The 21,212-nt window shown below is 42.2% G+C and overlaps 1 protein-coding gene across 3 annotated transcripts in view; it reads left to right on the forward strand.

Annotated features, from left to right (window-relative positions):
• Positions 1 to 3,568: 3,568 nt before the first annotated feature.
• Positions 3,569 to 21,212, forward strand: part of HDAC11 (histone deacetylase 11) — an 810,750-nt gene continuing 793,106 nt past the window's right edge. For all 3 annotated transcript variants that reach the window (XM_069643979.1, XM_069643981.1, XM_069643980.1), the window contains exon 1: positions 3,569 to 3,661. In XM_069643979.1, coding sequence (XP_069500080.1) covers positions 3,660 to 3,661 — 2 coding nt within the window. In that variant the 5' untranslated portion in view covers positions 3,569 to 3,659. The remainder of the gene's footprint in view (positions 3,662 to 21,212) is intronic.

Consider the following 21,212-nt stretch of genomic DNA (forward strand, 5'->3'; position numbering starts at 1 on the left):
CGTTTCTGCAATCTGGCTCATGGTGCTGAACGTTATGCCTGTCCCTGAAAATGCAGCCGTCTCATCATCATTTTATATAAACACGGCCGAGTGCCGAAAATTGTGTATACAATTCCCTTTTTAAAGGGAAAGCAAGGCATTGTGAAGTCTGGTGAGGAAGAAAACAAAAGTTGACTCATTTACAAGGTTTTCCTATTGCAATTGTTAGCTTGGGGAAAATTGCCCTGTTTTTTTAGCACTTTGTTTCTTTGTAGTCGTTTTAAAAAAATTATGTGGGCGTGGCTGTAGTGTTAAGATCAATACTGAAATGCAAGTAAGCTCAGCTCCATTTGAGAATGTTCCTTTGGAATGTTTATGTACGTATTCAGGAAACGTTCCTTTGAGAATCAGTTGGGAGCTTGCTCTGTTGTATATCTGGACCGGTGGATGTCTTTTCCCTGCCTTCATACTTACCTGTAAACCTGTAAATAAATATACTCATAAAGTACAGAGCGCGTGTTCATCATTCCGATATAACACTAATGGACATTTTAACATTGGCGACGAGGATGGGATTAGAGAAAGCAGCAGATGTCCACTCAGATGAAGGAGCGCTTACACCGATGGATCATTTGGAAAAAGAAACATATGAGGTAAAGGAAATTCTGCATGAAAGGGCCGAGATATGGGAAGGCATCCACCGGGTCCATTCCCCACCCCTTCCCATAAATAAGGAGTCCGCTATGGAGGGGGTGGACGTAGTGATTAAAATATGGCAGTGTGACGACTTCGCGTGCTGTGTTGGCGGTCAGGGAACAGCTCAAAGCGTTTTAGCAGCAGAGAATATGGCAGAAAGAGGGAGCTTTTCCTCGCGCTGCATGTCATTAGAGGAGAGCGTAATGGGCGGAGGAAGCAGTTTGCGGACTGTGACTGGAAATACGTGTATTGGAGAGCGTGGTTCGGGTGATGAAGAGTATCTGCCGAAGATGACTGCTGCGAGTGAAATGATGACGTCACTGGCTGCAGGGTTAACCCCTTCATACCACGAGAGCGACGGTTGGCCTGATGTAAAGAATTTGCCTCATTTGAATGCAATGGAAACACTTTGGGTTGTTTCTAAGGCTGGTTGGCCTTACACCATGGCTAGCAGATATTCGAGAGAAGGTGTAACGGAGAACTCATCTATGAGCGGGCCCATTTCCAAAATGTGTGTGGATCACAACAAGGTTTATATTTTGATTCCGGAAGTGTCGGGGGAAGGTGCTTTCTATAAGAACTATGTACGATGTTTGATGGTACCTGGGGACTCTGCTTTGAGTTTGCCATGGAGGGTGATTGAAGAGAATTATAACGCAGTAATTTCTAATTATAGTCGTTGTACTGTTTCAACGTTGTCAGAACAAGATTGTGATTTAGTAAAGCCTCAAGAGCCAGCAGGGAGGCGGCTGGACGACGCACCATCTATTTGTAGTTGGATTGATGACATCTTTGGTAACTTTAAGGAGTTGCCTTCACGAGTGGATAATGAGTTTCTGGGAAGTACTCAATTGTATCCTGTCAGCACAAAAGACAGTGATTGTTCGGAGTTGGCATGGGTTCATGAATATTTTGGAAATTTTAAAGAGCCACTGAGAAAGAAGATATTTTGCTAATGTGGCTCTCGAAAAAAAAAAAAAATAATAACTAAGGGGGGTTAATGAGGATATGTTAACTGTTTGTCATTGGCACTTTGCAACTAATAATAACCCTTCCTTTGCAGCAATATGGCCTAAATTGTTGTCCATCACACTATGTGCATTTTTCTTTTAGTTTTACATTGAGCGGATTACTGTCCATTTCACGTGCGGTATGTGTGAAAAGGTGCAATGGTTGAGGTGAACCGTTGAGCGGACTACTGTCCATTACATGTGTTGCATGTGTAAAAAGGTGCAATGGTTGAGATGAACCGTTGAGCGGACTACTGTCCATTACATGTGTTGCATGTGTGAAAAGGTGCAATGGTTGAGGTGAACCGTTGAGTGGACTACTGTCCATTACATGTGTTGCATGTGTGAAAAGGTGCAATGGTTGAGGTGAACCATTGAGCGGACTACTGTCCATTACACTATCTTTATGATAAGTGAGGGTGTTACAGTCAAAGGTGCATGTTTTCATAAATGGCCCACTACTGTGCACGTTTTGTATGTCTAAAAAAAGGTGCAATGGTTGTGGTGAACCATTGAGCGGACTACTGTCCATTACACTGTCTGTATAAAAAGGGAGTGTTACAGGCTAGGGTGCAGATTGTTATAAATTGCATCTTTGCACTACAGCGCATGTGTTGATTTATTCTTGCATCATACCCATTGATCACATCGTTATTACTAGGTTACTTTATGGGGTATTGGGGGATTAGTTTTCCCGCCACAACGTGCAAGTGTGTGATCTTCCTAATTTCAGGTGGCACCATGGTTGAAAATGTTGTTTTTCCACAGGTTACATCACTAAGGTCTTTGTGGGAACTGGTCACTCTTATTTTGTTTGTAGTGTAAAAATATTGCTCTAACTACATCTGTAAATTAACTTCAGGTGTGGTTTATACAGTTTAAGGATATTATCTTTATTGTTTCATTGATTTCTCTTGTGAATCTTAAAAGTTTGCTTTAGATAAAAGGTAGTAATTGATAGTGATGGTGTTGGTACCATTTGTGATATTATCAGTCATGCAAGGTTTTTGTTTTGTCATTGGTGGACATGGGGGTAGTTGATTGAGGGCTGGCTCCCTAGTTTTCGGAAGTTGTGGTAATGGCCTGCCACAACTCAGAAGGTTTGGTTATGGATGTTGAAGTGTTTATAAAAATTTTCAGTATTTCAATTTTATCAATTACTTACATTACAGCTGAGTACTTTATGAATGATGAAATGTATAATATCCTTTATGGAAAATGTTTATTTCCCAATGCCAAATTTCTCTCTGTTTTGTCATTTTTCAAAAAGTTAAAGGGGGGAGATGTGTTAAGATCAATACTGAAATGCAAGTAAGCTCAGCTCCATTTGAGAATGTTCCTTTGGAATGTTTATGTAGGAAACGTTCCTTTGAGAATCAGTTGGGAGCTTGCTCTGTTGTATATCTGGACCGGTGGATGTCTTTTCCCTGCCTTCATACTTACCTGTAAACCTGTAAATAAATATACTTATAAAGTACGGAGCGCGTGTTCATCATTCCGATATAACACTAATGGACATTTTAACATGTAGGGCGGAGCTTGGGCGACCTAATTCTCCGGCTTTTGTTTCTCTTATGTAGGCATGTATGTCCTTAAGCCAAGTCTCGATTCAGTTCCTTCGCAACGACTGCTCCATGATTATCTTCCTAAGCACGTTCCCATACCAATCCGGTATCCCCCGGTCGTAGTGTCTGCATGTAGAGCTGAAAGGGAAAACCAGCCAGCCAGAGCCTCACCTTTCCCACTCACTGCAATTGCTCCCGATAAGCACAATGATGACGTCTGCAGTCATGTGAAGAGGAGTAGGCGGGCCGTTGCTATCGTCCGTTTCTCGGCTGAGAACTAGACGTTGATGATGAAATACGCAACCTGAGGCACATGACTTTCCAGACACTCACAATGCGCAACCCACGTGACGAGGAGGAGGTGGAGCGTTGCTAAGGTCCGTGTCTCGGATTGGAACTAGACATTACCATGTAAGTAGCCCACCTTGTGGATGTACGAAAGTCACAGACTGCTTCCCAAGTCTGCGCAGCGTGTTTTGCCATTGTCCTGCACTGCGCCTAGTTTAGACACGATCTGGCGAGTAAACCCGTGCGGCTGCAAATCCCACTATAGTTCAAGCAAATATGCTTAATGTTCTGTGCATGAAATGCCGAATCACCGCCAGCTTCGGCACCCGCCTGTATGTCTGAGCGTTGACAGCCAAAGATGCATTGTCTGAAACCACGGTTCGTACCCCTGGACTCCACTCTGATTCGAAGGACTCTGCCTCAATTTACGTTCTCTAAGGGACATAGGCAATTTTCTCAAGGTCAATCATATTTCTGAAATATACAAGAGTTTATTTGACAGTGATTTAATTTCAGAGTTACCGTTCAGTTTTGTAACCCACCTGAAATGTAAGCATCCCTCTTAAATTAATAGACTGACGATTGTTGTTAGCTAAACTGATGTTTTTTTTATTTTTTTTATTTTTTTTTTATTCCTACCTCTTCCAAAAATGTTCTGATTACAGGATAACTGATGAATGCAAGTATTCCCTTTTCAGTGGCATGTCCCACCTGGGGATCTCGGTATGTTGTACATGTTAATGCTTTATTACGTATGGTAATGTTCATTACTCCTAATTCCCTCAATCGCCACAGCATGTAAGTCCAATGTCTACTGCTTTTTGGAGGAGAGGTGTTCAGTTTGCACCGAGAGACTGAAGGTGCTGATCACTTGTAAGAAGTTTACCTATAAAGTTATCGACTGGCACGGGGTTCTGGTGCGGAAGTACGGAGTGCCCGTATAGTCTTTCAGCAGTCAGATGTGTAGACAGGGTAGGGTCTGAACGGGCAAGACCCATCCAAAATCTGTAAATGCCAACTCAGCAGTGCTAATTTTTGCCAGTGAGGGGCTTAATACACTGTAACCAAAAAAAGTGAGTGAACCATGTCTCTGGTATTAAGGAGTAAAATAAACAAGCCGGCTAGCCGAACAGATATAGGCAATTGAGGAGACCGTCCAGGAGATCAGGGAGACTCTACCCTCCATGCCTATTTTTGGTACGGAGTCTATAACTTCAACCATACATGATGGTAAGTTAGCCTCCTTTGTCAAGAATGCATGTGTCTCTTGTGCCGATTTCCATGGATACACCCTAGTCAGTAGAAAATATGGCTTTGAAAATCACTGCCTACTATTCCACGTCTGGGAATGGTCCCCCTCGTAAGGGGGCAAGGGGATGATGTTTGATGAAATTATGTCTAACGTTAAAACTCCCTCGTCACAGACGGTACAGGGAACACCTGGTCAAAGCCCACTCAACACTGTGATACCTTGTTCTCATGAAAGAGAGGAGTCAGAAACACAAATCGAAGATAGAAGAAAGAAAGAAGCCGGCGGTCATGATAGGGCTTTACAAAACTCCTCCCAGCAGATGATAAATGAGTTGCCATAGATCAGGCAGGACAATAAATACAGTTTGTCTCCGTCCTCTCCTTCTTTCAACTTGACAAAATCGACGCTAATCAGATTGTATGACTCAGAACATGAAAGTAAATGAACAGGTTTCTCTACTGATAGCTCTTAACGCCAAAATGTCTTTTATTGAAGGGTATGTTACTGGAATGAAGTTGCATAATGTCCCACCATCTTGTGCTTGTAGTGGTTGCATGCCCACGTGTCATAAGGCTCCGAGGTCGATTCTTGAGGTTCTAGCAAAGCTTTGTGAGGAACAGAAGAACATGGACATTGAGTTCAATGATGGAGACTTGAAGCACTCAGAAGAGTGTCACTCCTCTCAAATATCTCTGATTGGTGTGAAAGAATCAGTTGATGGCCAAGAGCCTCTACAGAATGAGGCTCAAGAGGATGCACAGAGGGAAGAGTGTGTGTGACATTATGCAAGGTTGTCTTCTAAGTGCTGTGTCTAGCTTGATGGGGGAGGGAATTGAAGATCAAACCATGTATCTGCTTTTCCAGATCCAGGCAAAAACCTAAAGGAAGAGAAAAGAGGAAAATGGCTTGTTTAGAAAAAAAAGCACAACTTAAAGCACTAAATAAAGGTTCACGCACATTTTTACGAACCTTGAATATCCCTGTGCATTCCCCCATTAAGATCAGATCAACGGGAAAAGAAGTAAGATCATAGAGAACAGAGGGCATCAACGATTGTCTGGTGTTGAATGAGCCACCCGAGCACTCCAGAAATGACTTGAGTATAGAGGAATTAATCATTCTATCAACATACTCGCATCAGGCCTCGTTGACGCACCAAATTGGGCAGGGTGATCTCCTAAGGAATCAAACCCTGAGGGTGGCGATTGAAGACTTGAGTCAAGAACAGCCTGCCAGGGTAAATCTTGGCCACTGCTCTATGATTAAGGAGCTTGAATCAACAGGTCTGGCATCACCGTTATATGTGTTGGAACAGAAGAGGAAATATCTAAATCAGTCAAAAGAAAATGAAGCATCGTATAACTGCCTTAAGGAGGGCATTCACCCCAAAAAACATTCACAGGAAAAATGTCTTTTGCTGGACCGGTTGCCTATTTGTAAAAATGAACAGATCTAACGTATTGCAGTTATTTGACATCGTTCCAGCCCTATGATTGATACAATCCTTAAACATTTCTCAAATTGAATTTTGTAGTGACAAGCATTTGGAAAAAAAGTGTACGCATGTATCCTCTAACTTAATTAGATCTGTCATTCTATAGAATGCAGCTTCTTTTTTGCCAATGGGATTTTACCTTTCGGAGGTATAACATTTATTTAATAAAAATGTAAACCAGGAGAAGAGTGCCCTGGGTAAAGCCACATATCTTACACCATCACACCCCCTTTTAAGCACTTGCTCAGTAACAAATCCTGCGGGGAGAAAAGTACACAAGCAAATGGGTGTAGGCCAACAGGCAGGAAAGGCGGCTGATTGGTCCTGGTTGGCGGGAGTGAAATCCAATAACTAAATTGAGTATTTGGAAGATATGATATGGCATTTATAACGTGCCTATACACAAGTGTTTTAAGGCACGACGAGGCAAGGGAGGGGGAACGGGAAGACAGACAACGATCTTGGCAAGGTAACATTGTGTTTGCGCAAGGGGGCTGTGCATTACATGGGATCAACCGTAGAAATAAATAGAATCAAGCAATGAGTAAAGGTACGGCCAGCTGTTGGCAAGTGCAAGGGTAAGTGCAGACATGTTATGTTAACGTTACTTCTTTTTTTTTTTTACTTGTTTATTTTTGGTTAGCACACAGGAAAACAAAGTATCATATCAAATCAGCACTTTTTAACAGCATTAACTCATAATTGTACATCCCCAGGTACCCGCCCCCACCCTTTAATTCTGGCTGTCTCCTGTGGACTGCCTCTTCGGCAATTGAGTGCGATCCCTGCCTCATCATCCTTTAGAATAACTTACACTAATAAGTCCTCTTCATCTATCCCCGAGCTTCCGTCTCCATACCCTAATTCTGGCTATCTTCCGGGGCCTGCTCCTCTACCAATTGAGTCCGGTCCCCGTCTGCAGCCCGCTGGGCATTCATCACCAGACGTGGTTTGTATGTCAGCGCTGGGAAGCGCTGGTCATAGTCTATCACAGGAGACCAAATGTTTGTGAAACGGTGGAGGCGGCCTCTATTTGCCGCCATGATTTTCTCGGCAATGAAGATGTCCCAGATTTTTGCAGCCAGCAGCAATTGTGTGATGAGGGCCACGAGCGCGCGATCTTGGGTAGATGCCTGGAATCGGGGTCCCCAGTATGAGTGGTTCCGGTTCTAGTGGCAGAGTGATCTGGGTAATGTCTGCGATGGTAGCGATACACTGGGCCCAAAAGTCTGCCACCATCGGGCACGTCCACCACATGTGTAGGTAAGAGCCCGGCAAGCCGCAGCGGCGCCAGCACTGTGGGTCCAGCGACTGATTGAAGTGGTGTAGTCGAAGCGGTGGGAAATACCATCTCAAGAGAAGTTTATGCGCACATTCTCGATTGGTAATGCAGAAAGAGGATGAGTGCGTGCGTGACCAGATGTCGGTCCAGGCTTGATCCTGGATCGAAGTCCTAGGTCTCTTTCCCACTGCGACATATATGTTGCTCTAGCTGACAATAGGTTCACCTGGAACAGTCAATACAGCGTTGAGATGCGCCCTCGGGCTGGAGGGTCTGCCGTAGTTAGTTCCAGGGCATCCAGGTCCCGGGTGGCTGCCAAACGAGTCTGGGGATGTGAGCACCAGTGTCTGATTTGGAAATATGAGAACCTGTCAGACTCCGAGAGATTAAAAACTCTTTTGCATTGGGCGAATTGTCAGCGGCCGGGTTCCTTCGAATAGTTGACTCAGGGAGCTAAGGCCTCCGGCGATCCAGTTTCTAAAGTTCGAGGGGGAAGTCCCGGGTGAGAAGGCTGGGTTATGGAAGTTAACGTTACTTCTAAAGCGCACGGTCACCCGGGGGCATCATGGCGCTAACACTTCAGGTGTCAAGTGCTGGTATGGGACTGTAGGGAGACAGAAAACAGTCCTCAAGCGCAGGGGTTGCGATGGAGGTAGTGCAGGTGTACAACTGGCGGTGGAGGGGACCTGGGCCCGAGACCAGAGGATAGCCATGTGACCAGTGCAGTTTCAGTTTTGGCCAGGAGTTCAGCAGGGGAGAGGAGGAGAGACAGCAGAAGCAAAGAGGAAGGTTTTGAGGGTCTTATAGAACCGAAGATGGTTCTCCTCAAGTGCTAGGGAGGCTATTCCAGAGTGAGGCCCCAGCCGAAGAAAGAGATCGACCACCAACTCGTTGCTTGGAGAAGCGACTGACCCTGAGGGAGTTGGAGGTGGATGAGCGAAGAGTTTGAGAAGGGAGATATTTGGGAAGAGAGAGATGAAGGTATTGAGGCCCCAGGCCCCAGAAGGCCCTGTGGACAATGCAGAGGGTTTTGAACTTAGTCCATGCAGCCACTGCGAGCCAGTGCAGAGATTTCAGTCCTGGAGAGATACGGTCCCTGGGCTTGAGGCCAAGAACAAGTCTCGCATTCCTGTTCTGGATGAGTTGCAGAGGGCAGAGAGTAGAAGCAGGCAGATGTTGAAAGAGGCTGTTGAAGTAGTGCAGCCTAGAGAGAACCAGAGCTCTGGGAACAGTGAGCTTCTGGGGGAAGGAGAGGAAAGGAAGAATACCTCTGAGGAGGTGCAGCTGGTAGTGTGACATTTAGAGACATCAGAGATGTGAGGAGAGAAGGAGAGTGTGGAGTCGAAGATGACACTGAGGTTTTTAGCCTCACAGGTGGGAGCAGGAAGAGGGCCAAGAGAGGCTGGCCAGAGAGGGAAAGGAGGGTGCGGGTGTACCGATGAGGAGAATCTCGGTCTTACTGACATTAAGGCAGAGATAATTTGCGGCACACCACTCCTGGATAGCAGACAAACAGTCGGAGATGAGAGAAGGAGAAGAAGTGGCTGAGGGGAGCCTAAAAATGCGTTGTCATCCGCATAGCACTGAAAGTTGGGGCAGAGAGCGTCAATGCGGTGGGCAAGAAATGCCAGGTATTGGTGGAACAGCCAGGGAGAGAGGTTAGACCCCTGGGGAACAACACAGGTAGAGATGGAGATGGAGGAAAGGAAGGACCCAAGTTGTACCTGGGAGGGTTGACGAGAGTGGAAAGAGGTCAGCCAGGCCAGGGCCTGATCTGTGATACCCAGGTTATCACAGAGACGGTTGAGCAGGATGCCATGGTTGACCGTGTCAGAGGCAGAAGAGCAGTCAACCTTACAGTTGGGATCCTGGAACGCTAGGGGATTTTCTCACCTGCTTCAACCTTGGGGCAAGGAGTTGTCAGCATGTGATCTAGGCCTCTTTCAAGAAACCTGGCTTTTGTAACTGCCTGTAATGGATGGGTTTACCACTCTGTTGAATCCCACTTTTAAAGTGTTAAAAGGTAGGCCAATGTCAGGTCTCTTAGTTGTGGCTAGGATTGGAATTGGGTTTACGGTCAAAGCCTGGAAGTCACCTAATGAGTATATACAGGCGGTGAAAGTAAAATGGGATCTTAAAATGTTTCCGGCCCTGGGTCAATTTATTTAAATAAATCCATATTGGAACCCTGTGGAAATTGAAAGCAGCATTTTTATTGATGGAGTGGCTGATTTGATCGATGACAGTATTTTGGATGCAACAGTGAAGGCTGTTATCATTTGTGGGGATTTGAACATTGTGATCAGTTGGTTCTGCAATTCCCCATGCAATCTGCTTGTCAGGGTACAATCGAAAACAGGGTTGACTGTGGTGTGAGCTGATGAAGTGTAGAGGGTTATGCATGTTAAATGGAGAGACTGTGGGTGATACTCAGCCAAACCCACATAGTCCATATTAAAACAAGCAATTTTGGACTGTGTGTTTGTCTCGGGAAAAATATTCACGTACGCAGTCGAAATTAATGTATTAATTAACCATTAGCAATAGTGATCATGACATTGGGCATGTATATTTGAATTTCCCTAAAAATAGTCGATCAGGGATATCATATGTCCAGAAATTAGAAGTGAATGGTGGAAGAAATGGGATTTGTTGGAATGAGACACTAGTTGAGAAATGTAACCACCTTATGACCAATTGGTTTAACACGTCGGCAGTAGGTCACAAAATCCCTGCAGAGGGGTACATAAGTGTTGAACTTGTTTGTGAATAGGGAAAACATTTTACTTAAACCTGTGTACAAGCATGTTTTCGATCCTTTGATGCAGAAAGAAAAACAGAGGTTTAAGAACAGCGCTAAGAGAGGCAAAGAAGAGCAACAGAGTAGCCATTGTCACAGAGGTGAAGAAATTAAAGCTTAAATTTGAGAACTGGCCAAGAGGGCATAACGCCTATTGGCTCTAAAGAGACACAGAAGCTATGCTGGGACCCTTAGCATCCAAAAACACAGCAGAAATGTGGAAGTTGTTAAAAATAACCTGGACACTGTACAGTCTGCCCTCCAAATAAACCCAATTGATCACAAACCCTTGGTTGCCTACTTCACAAGTATGTTTGAGCAGTTAGCGGCTAGAGACAAAGTGGGGGGTCACGTCTAGCGAATAACCTTGGCCATTAGCATTTGAGAAAGAGGACATTTGTAGATTAATAAACAAATGCAGTGGGTCGAGAGCTCCAGTGCTAGAGGGCCTTTCTAACTTTTATATAAAAGATGTTCCAGAAGCTTGGGCTGATATATCATCCAAGGTGTTCAATGTTATTATAAGGACAAAACATATACCAGCCTCATGGAAAGTGGCAGTAGTCATCACAATCTTTAAAAAGGACCTGAGAACCTCCCCTTTGAACTACCATCCAATTGCGCCATTGGACACGCCTGGAAAATTATTTGCCTCCTTAGTTTTGAGGGATTCAAGGAGGTGGATAGTTAGATCTCGAAGTTTTGACAGAAATCAATCCGGATTTGTGTGAGGAGTGGGTACGGCTCTGAATGGTTTTACTTGAATTACTTGAAAAAGAAAGCGATGACAGTTGGCCCCCCGATCTGCCTGGCCTTCATTGACTTTGTTGTCACTTTTGACAGAGTAGACAGATCCCTCCTCTGAATAAAGCTGATGGTCTCGTGCTTGCTGGTGGGCCTGCTGAAATTATTTTCCAACTCTATAGTGATACATCCTTATACCTAAATGACATTCGAAAATGGCTGAGAAAAACAATGAAAAGTGTGCAAAAGGTCCTTAAATTGATATAAATCTCTATGAGAGCAACACTGAAAAGATGCTAGCAATCATAAGCTATAGTATGAGCAAGATTAAACACTTTGAATCTTAATGGAAGTTTGAAAATACTTTAAATTGAAAATCACACATGTAAAACTTTGCAGAAATGCGAAGTCCTGCCTAAATTCACTTAACGGTTTTTAAGAAAAACGGGTGAAGTACTAATGTTGGCGAGTTCCAGCAGGCAAACATTTATGGTAGCAAGCCAAACTGGATCAAAATTGCTTCCCTTAAGTTTTGGGATGGGTCAGGATTTGGGCCTAGCTGAAAAGAAGTTCAGCAATGCTGATGTCTTGGCTTTGCAAAGAAAATTGGAGTCAGGAACAAAGATGGAGAATTCAGGAACAGGGCTCCATGCGGAAATTAGGATGGAGTCAGGAATCGGTGTGTATCTGTGTGTTGTGAGGTTCTCTTATTTATCATGCCAAATGATATCAGTCAGTGTATGGTAGGGGCAGACTTACAAGGCTATGATTGGGCAAGAGCACAGTTCCCGCCTTGCTCTTGGCTGGTTGGATGACAAAAAGGGGCTGTCATGTTTTATGATATGATCTGGAAACCTCCCATAGTTATTGGGACCAAAATCCAACTTTCCCACAAATACATATTTATGTACTTATGCCCTCTAAGAAAATCGGATACATAAATTACATATTTTGTGGGTCACATTTACATCCAACTCCCAAGTCGGTGGGACTTGGTGTTGCCCTTCTGTTGAATTTTGGCAATTTTAACCATAAAAGGTTTGGCCTAACATTTCCTAATTCTGTACATATATGTGCAATCACCCCTAGAACATGGGTACACCGTCTTAGATTTGCAGCATTAATAGTTTCTGCGCACTTGGTCATTTTTTCATAACTTCTGTTCCTTACGCAGTAAGAAATCCTACCAAGTTTTCAAATGGCTAGCATAAGTTCAGATTTATATGCATGTACTTTTCGCTTGTTTACTTATTCTTGCTGCCAAGTTAAATGTCTTGAAGTTCAGTGGCAAAATAAGCATTTTAAAACCAAAAATCACATGTCAGTTTTTTTTTCTTCCTTCCCAAGTGTGAGCAAATGGCATGTCCTTTTGAAGTTCACTGAGAAGCCTCTTCCTGGAGAGCGGAGCTTCCTGCCCCTCCCCTGGAAGGATGAGTGTCCAAGCCTGCTATTGTCTTTGCCTGGGGCACAGACGAATGTCTAATGAGTCCTTTCTCATGAGTATGCGAGGCCTCCCAACAGCAATTAGCCTTTCCTGCCAGCAGTGAAGTCCCAGGCTAGGCTGTCAGAGCAGAATTGTTTTTTAAAAATAGTTAATTAACTCAAGACTTTGTTTAACTTTTAAGTTTCACCTAAATCTTTCATTTAAACATATAAAATTAACACAGTTTATAGGTAGATGTTTAACCTTCACAATCCTTTGACTTTCTTAAAGAATTAAGCCTTTAAACAAAAACATGCTTTCACAACAGGCGATTTTGCACTTCATTCATAAAAAGCACATTAAACTGATTAGTGTGCTGCCGAAATCTGTAAAAGCGTATCTCTAAACGCCAACCTTCTGCCGCCTAACATTGCGCTCGAGTAGCATTGCGAGCTCACTGCTCTTGCTACACTGGTGCCTGCTTCCTGGAGGAGGCGGGGCGCTGCAGCCTTCGTGGCGAATCACGTGACATCCACCGGGCCTCAAAACCAACCCTAAACCAGCCGAGGGGTGTGTGCTGCCGAAATCTGTAAAAGCGTATCTCTAAACGCCAACGTTCTGCCGCCTAACATTGCGCTCGAGTAGCATTGCGAGCTCACTGCTCTTGCTACACTGGTGCCTGCTTCCTGGAGGAGGCGGGCGCTGCAGCCTCACGTGGCGAATCACGTGACATCCACCGGGCCTCAAAACTAACTCTAAACCACTGTTGCGGCGTAAAGCCCTGTGGAGTTAAGCCCTCTGGCTGTTATACGGCTGTTTTGCGTGTTGTGCCGATGCTGCTGAAGGAAGATTAATACACAGGATCCTAAGTAAGCAAACCAGTTATCTCAGTGAAATATACATTGTTATCACCTGGCTGGGGGGGAGAGTCGGACTAAGGCCGCTCCTCAAGGTGTCGGGCGTTCCCACTCCGGGTGGTTCTTTTGGATTGGTACCTTGATACTCCATTTATTGACATTTTGACTCTACTCTTCAACCATTCATTAACTTTTATCATTATATGACTTGTGACGATAATTTTAACTAAACAAATTAATTATTCTCCATACGAAATTGTATAGTTTTGGTTTTTATTCGCTCCCATTCTAATTGATGGTATTGGCCTGCTCATTTTATAGCTCTATTATCTGCTGATCCCTGATATTAGTTTAATTTATTTCAGGGGCTGCGAATGGTCTTTTCTCCCCGGTTAATTTTAAGAAACGGAGTGTATCTTAACTACTGATTTGATTAGGTACTAGGTACATTTATGATAGATTTACTTGTGATAGGATTGATTTAGTTTTTGGGTGATTCGTCTCCTTAGGGATTAATAGTCACTCCTTTTCATATCTTATTTATATATATCCCCCCTAACGCTCTATTAATATGGCCCAAAGTCCATGCTCACATAATTTGAGATCTAAAAAGGGGAAGAAAAGCGTATCCACATCTAATATTAAATTAGGAACCCAGAAGCCTGGTAAAGGGAAAAAACTAAAAAAGGGAAGTAAGAATGAGCCTATTAGTGAGACTAAAGGCGTATTAGAACAACCTAAGATACCCAGCTTTTTTACTATAAAAGAAAAAGTAACGGCACCTGACAATGTACTCCCCCCCCCCCTTCCTCCTCTAATAGCTCGAGGATTAATAATGTATTACCTCCCCCTCTTCCCTCTAATAGCTCTATGATTGATAATAATTCGCTGTTGACATTAGTACATAAATTCAGGCGTCAATCTATGGGAACGGGAACAAATCTGGAAATTTCTGCAGTAGAGGATACCGATATGAATAATATTATCGGTACAAATCTGTCAGCTTCTCCAGATTTGGATAAATTTGCCCAGAGAGAAGAGGAACTTAATTCGAGCTATGAGTCTTATAATTCTATGGGTAATCATTCTGAAATTTCTGTTAACAGTGATAGAAGTAGGGTAAGTGAAAACTCACTTAAATCTGGTGAGAAATTGGATGCCCTAACTACCATGATGGATGTCCTCTTGACCATTTGTACTAAATTGCTTAAAGAACAGAGTGACACAAAATCATTGGTACTACAGAATATTGATAATACCAGATCACTTGGGATTATGATAGAGGAATACAGTGGAAATGATTTTAAAAAGGGGAAAAGGCATACCGTGGGGTCTAATGAGGTGTTAGGAGACTTGAGTGAGTTGGTTTTGGTGGTTGAAAAAGAAAATGAGAATACCACTGTACAGACTAATACTTCCCATACGGAACAACTTAATTCAAGGGAAAACTCGGCTGATAAGACTAGTATTAGTGTGAGAGGTAGAAATAAGGGTAGCTCAAGGCTCTAGGAGGCGTACTAGGCGAAATAGAAAAAATAAAAAATCCACCCGTACGAGGATGGTGATGGACAAGACTAAAACTACTAAGATTGTTAAAAAAAATTCCCTGGCTCTAGCAAATACCGCCCCTTTAGACTCTGAATGCGTAGAAGTGGGGAACCACTATGAAATTATTGAACATCAGCGGAAGTCGGATGAAGGGAAAAAAGTGGTAATTAAAAGTAAGGGACTAGAAAACTGGCTAAAGGGTAAGGATAATACAATAGAGGAAAGTGAATGTGAGGACATGGTATCTATAGAAAATAATTTTAAATATGTTGAAATTCCATATAATAACAATATTATGCCTCTCACAAAAAGGGAGAGGGAAATATATATCAAAGAGATGGAACGATTGGCCATGCATAGTAACCAAAAAACAAGTATGGCAAATTTTGTGGGAATAAATGAAGAACCCCTACTTATAGTGGGGAAAAGTATTAAAATCATAGAAAAATCCACTCTTGGTGAAAGCCCATTTTTAAATCGGGCTTGGTTACTGAATAAACTGTCACACATTCCACAGTTACAAAATATTAATTCAGGGGATATTGAATCTATTATCCTGCCGGAATATGGAAGCTGGGAAAACTGGGTTATTGTCCAATTTAGATCTGCAGTTTTTGTTGACCTTATAAGGGAATACTCTAATGGAGTATGGGGCAATAACTATGAAATTGTGATATGCCATTCCGCAATTCATAATGATCGGAATGATAAAAACATGGATTTGGTGGGAGCTCCACCTACTACTATGGAACCAAGAAATAAAAACGTAGAAGTAAATTCTTTGGAGGGAAATACTACTACTCAGAATTGAGATGAGGTATGTATTAATGAATTCACTCTCCTCTCTTGGAATAGTAGAGGCTTTAATTCCCTATTACACAAGGATGGTATCCAATTGTTGTTGGAGAGTGATGTTTTTGCTTTACAAGAAACTTGGGTAACTGGGGAAATTCTACTTGATGGATATAATATCTGGAGTAAAGCTGCTTCCAAAGGTGAAAAGGGCCGGCCGTATGGAGGGCTATGTATTGGGGCAAAAAACCATCTCTCATTTAAACCTTATGAGAAGCACGGGAACTTACCTAATGTTATGTGTGCAATCATAGATAGGGGAAGGTTATCAGGGAACCTCCTTCTCATTAACATCTACTCGCAACCAGGGGGGGATGATGTTCAGGAGATTGGGGAGTTTCTAAACCATACTATTGAAAGCTGGACTCTGGATTCTCCCCAGTCCGAAATTTGTATAGTGGGTGATTTTAACGCCCACTGTGACTCTGTTGTAAGGGAGATGAATAGGTGCAAAGAATTGTGGGACGAAACGGATATTACTGCAGCATTGGAAACACAGGAGGGCAACCTGGTTGATGGGTTAAATACCCAGTTTGTGCAGGGATGCCGGTGAATGAACCTCATGTCTAGTTGGGGGTTAGAATATTTGGAACCTAATATAGGGCCAGGTACTGGGGCAACCTGGACAAATGGGAAGGTAGGCTATAGGTTAGATTATATGTTTGTAAATAAAAAACTAAGCCAATCTACGATCTATTTTGAACACATAGATACCACTTTGAGTGACCATACACCCATCGGGAGTAAATTTTTTAATGGCCCAAAAAAACAAAGTTGGGATGTGGGCAATGTGATGGATATTCAATTTTCTGCAGGTGGAAACAGGATCACTTGGTCGGATAAAAATCTAATTATCTTTAATGAGCTGTTTGATCGTCTGATCATTGATGGTCAGGATATTGCACGTAACGGCCTCAATCAGATAACGAATTTGTTGGGAATAATACGGAGGACAAACAGCAACCCTATTGTGAAAAATAAAAAGGGAAAAAACCATTCCCAAAAATTTGATCAAGTGATTTATGACAGGAAAATGGGTGAGATTCGTAAACTAAAGCAGACATGTGACTTAGATGACGAAGAGAGAAGTAAGAGAATCAGTAATATAAAGACACAATATAAAAACTGGCTAAAGGATTATAAGTATAGTACTAATAATGTTAATTGGAGGTGTCTATATAAGATATGTAAAACCCATGACTCAAAAAAATATTGGTACTTATATCGACAATTCTTGATGGAGGAAGATTGTAGGGAAAATACTAATGTGAGCCAGGAGGCTTGGAAGCAGTACATTACTGATCTCTACTCCAAGATTAGTGATATGTCTGCTATTCCTACTGGTATAAATCCATACAGCTATAATACATTTCCCTTTGGTATTCTGGACATTATTAAAGTGATCTCTAAAATGAAATCATCACGTGCCCCCCGGCCCAGACGGGTTAGCTAATGCTGTCATAAAACAAAATCCCATGAAGTGGGCAGTGACTTTGCTCCAGCTATTCACTGGTATATGGGAGACAGGCCGTATAGCGGATAGCTGGAGGAAAGCTATAGTAGTCCCTATTTTTAAAAAAGGGGACAGAAAATTGCCCGATAATTATAGATTGCTGGCCATGGCAGACAGTAGCTGTAAGACCTTCTGCTCCCTGTTAGTTGACAGCTTAAATAACTGGATACAGGAAAAGGGTCTTCTGTCTGCTCTCCAAACTGGCTTCCGTAAAGGATATAGCACCCTCGATAATCTAATAATGTTGAAACACATTATAGCAGGGTCTAAGGATAAGGGGGAAAAACTATATGTGTGTTTCGTTGATTATTCGAAAGCCTTTGACAGTGTTAATAGGGGACTTTTGTGGAAGAAATTAAGAGAGAAAAAGATCTGCCCCAAAATTTTGCATTTTTGGGAAGAAATGTATAGGGAAACTACTGCCTCCATATGTTTGGGCAAAGGAGGGATGTTATCACCTGAGATCGCTACTAATACTGGACTGAAGCAGGGATGTGTCACATCGCCTATATTGTATAACTTGTATGTTTCAGATATGTGGGAAAGCTTTACCATCAAAAATAACTTCCCACCAATAGTGGCGGGGAAACCCATATGTGGCCTTATGTATGCAGACGATACCGTCCTCTTGGATAAGACTCCGATAGGGCTGCAAAGAATGTTGAATGGCCTACTAGCTTACTCTGAAGCGAATAACCTTAGTATTAATATTAATAAGACTAAGGTAATGGTATTCGGAGCTACAAAGTTAGAAAAGAAAAAACTTTCCTCAAGATGGCAGATAAACTCTATTAAATTGGAGGTTGTTGAGGCCTATCCTTATTTGGGGATGCCTATTCTGAGCAATCCCTGCATACATTTTTTCCAGGAGGCGGTTAATCTAAAAGTACTAAAGAAATGGAAAGTCATAAGGAAATATATGACCAGTAAAGGCGGCCACTCAATCGAAGGTTTACTTGAGATATACAAAAGCTGCATTATACCTGGTATTCTGTATGCGCTAGAAACAGTAGAAAGTAAATATCCGAGTAAACTTCACCTACTTGAAGGGAAGATCTGGAGACCAGCCCTAGGACTCCCCAACTCAGTACCAATACAAGCTATAAGGTGCGAACTGGGGCTCATATCCCTCTTGACTCTGTGGAAAATCGAATGTTGCAAACTCTATTTTAGAATAATCTCAGGGGATGGGGATGAAGGAAGTCTGCTTAACCTTAAAAGACAAAATAAAAGAGAAGGCAGATTTAAGAATTCCTATATGATAAATCTTCAAAAAATAGCATTATCTTTTCTGGAAGCCCTTGGCTATAATGAATTTATGGGAAAAGATAACAGAATGTGTATTAAGAAAAGTCTTAAAGATAAAGCTTTTATTTGGGATCTGTGCGAAAATCAATCTTATCTTTATAATAAGTCCAGATACTCTGTTTATGCTCTCCAAGGCCTCAAACCTGCTACCCCAAGACAATATCTGTTAAACACGGGAAGCAGAGCTTTAAGAAGATTTATCTTGCAACTACGTTTGAACATCCTCCCGTGTAATGATATTATTGGGGCAAGAACAAAAACTGTCCGTGCAGAAAGATTGTGTAGGCACTGTAATATAGAGGTGGAGACAGCAAGACATATTCTAACTTCATGCACCAAATTAAGTGAATGTTATTTTAAAGGGTATGCAAATCTTGTAGAGGATATGCGAAGGATTGAATCTGACCAATTTTGGTCAGTTATTTATGATGGAGAGATTAAGGTTTTTATTGGGGCAGCCTTTTATATTTGGAAGCGAGTAATATGATGTATGTTTTTTTTTATATGTGTAATATGTAACTGTGTTTGGTTGATATAATATTTTTGTAGTGTATAAGGTTTTAATTAACCAAAAAACACTTTAATTAAATAAAAAAAAAAAGATTATTTTAACTTAAGTTTTCCTCTGCAGCACATGCACATTTTAGTCAGCATTAGTTCTTCCCTTGGTGCTGGGATTGTTTGCAGTCTGGATACATGTATCCTGCCTTTGTTTATAGTTTCTCTCTGCACAGCTGATTCTGTTACTTGTTGCAAAGTTATCCACGTTTTCCCCCCCAGTGGACAATGAAAACAAGGGTTCCTGGGTTGCTTTTTTATTAGATACATTTTATAGAGCTGTCAGTCGATGAGGCCCGGTTCCTCCGAGCCTCACTGGATGATCCTGGGCATTACAGTACCCTTTAAATCTCAATGACTCAATGGAAACGAATGGATCTAGTGCCAAAAACGGCACTTTTTAAGGTTGCTAAGATTTTAAAAGGCATTTTCGGTTTTCAGCACAATTCTGCTGCTTTGCTCCATGTTGAATGTGGCAGAGCCCACTGGCATGCTCCTGCAGTGAGAACTCTGTTTCACCCCTCCCTGACTGTGTGTGACAGGGTGTGCAGCCTTTTTCTGGTTGTGACCCAAACGCAGTTTTGGAGATTTTGGTGCGCACAGGAGTCAACGCATCAATTTTGGGCTGTTTCTTTCACCATTTGTAAAGTGATGCAGTGGGGCACATTGGAATGGGTCAAAATATCCCACAGTGACAGCAACTGTCCTTAAGTTTGACACCTGTCTAGGTAGCCTCCCTAAAGAGTATAGGCTCTTTGCACCATACAGTTCTAATTTCTGCTTTTCTATTTGCACCCACCAGGGTATCTGGTTCCAGTCTTCGTTGGTATAACTAACCACCTTTTTCAATAGAAAACCTTTATAATAGTTCTGAAGTATAGAGTATCCAAAACCACCATCTTGGACACTTCGAACCATAATGTGTCGAGGAATTCTAGCCCTTTTCCCCACTCCCCAAAGAAACTCCTGAAATAACTTATCTCTACGTCCAAGGACTGTCTTTGTAAATCGTAATGGAAGTGACTGAATAATATATAAAACCTTTAGCCCAGATTGTCAAATTAATACGTCCCCATTTCCTAACGTCTCTCTGGAGGACTTCAATAATCTTATTTCCATTATACTCAACAATTCTCTTGACAATCCGAACAATATAAACTGTTAAATAATTCATACATACCTTTTCCCACTTAAAATTCCAACACAGCAACTGACCACAACCCGTTGAACATTTTATAGGAAATACCACTGTCTTCCCCTAGTCGTTCCGGTAACCGCACAACCTTCAGACTTCTTCAATCATACTCTTTAGGAGGAGGCCCCCTGCTTCAGGATTATAAAAAAAAAAAATAATCACAACATCATCAGCATAAGACAAAGCTTTAACTTCTCCACCTACCACACATAGACCCCTATTCCCCCATTCTGCCGAATATATGCTAGCAAAGGCTCTAGCACCAAATTAAAAAAGGATAGGGGATAAAGGGCAACATTGCCTTGTGTCTCTATGCAACTGGAATGACTTTGAAAATCCCTAATTCACCCATCCCCTAGACTTTTTGGATTTTAGCTTTAATAATGAAGCTAGAGAGGTAATGCACATTGCTCTGCTAAGGTTGAAGGTGGAGTAGTTAGCCTCGCAGGGGCTCCTGATGTTGAGGACATTTGGTACATTTATCATGCTTCCAGTTTTGCAATTTTATAAATTGAAAGTTTTCCCTATTGGATCCTTTGAGGCAGATACTCTGCTTTGCTCCTCATTAATTAAATGAAATATGCTGGCTTTTTTTGGAAGAAAGTATTACGCCTTTCTAAAGTTATACCGATTCAAATAATCCAATATGAGTTGGGACTTCTATCTATTCAGGCCATGGGGAATTGGAAACGGTTGAACTTCTATCAGAAGTGCTTGTTGGCTGATGACTCCACCTTGTTCCCTATTTTGGCGACAGCCTTACAGTCTGGGAAAGATGAGATCTTCTCAAAATGGAAGGATGAATGCCTTCAAGTGTTAAGGCTAGTCTGATGGCTAATCCGCAAGA

The sequence above is a fragment of the Ambystoma mexicanum genome, chromosome 2p (genome assembly GCF_040938575.1).
Source record: "Ambystoma mexicanum isolate Mex_15411 chromosome 2p, UKY_AmexF1_1, whole genome shotgun sequence".
NCBI classification, from domain to species: Eukaryota; Metazoa; Chordata; class Amphibia; order Caudata; family Ambystomatidae; genus Ambystoma; species Ambystoma mexicanum.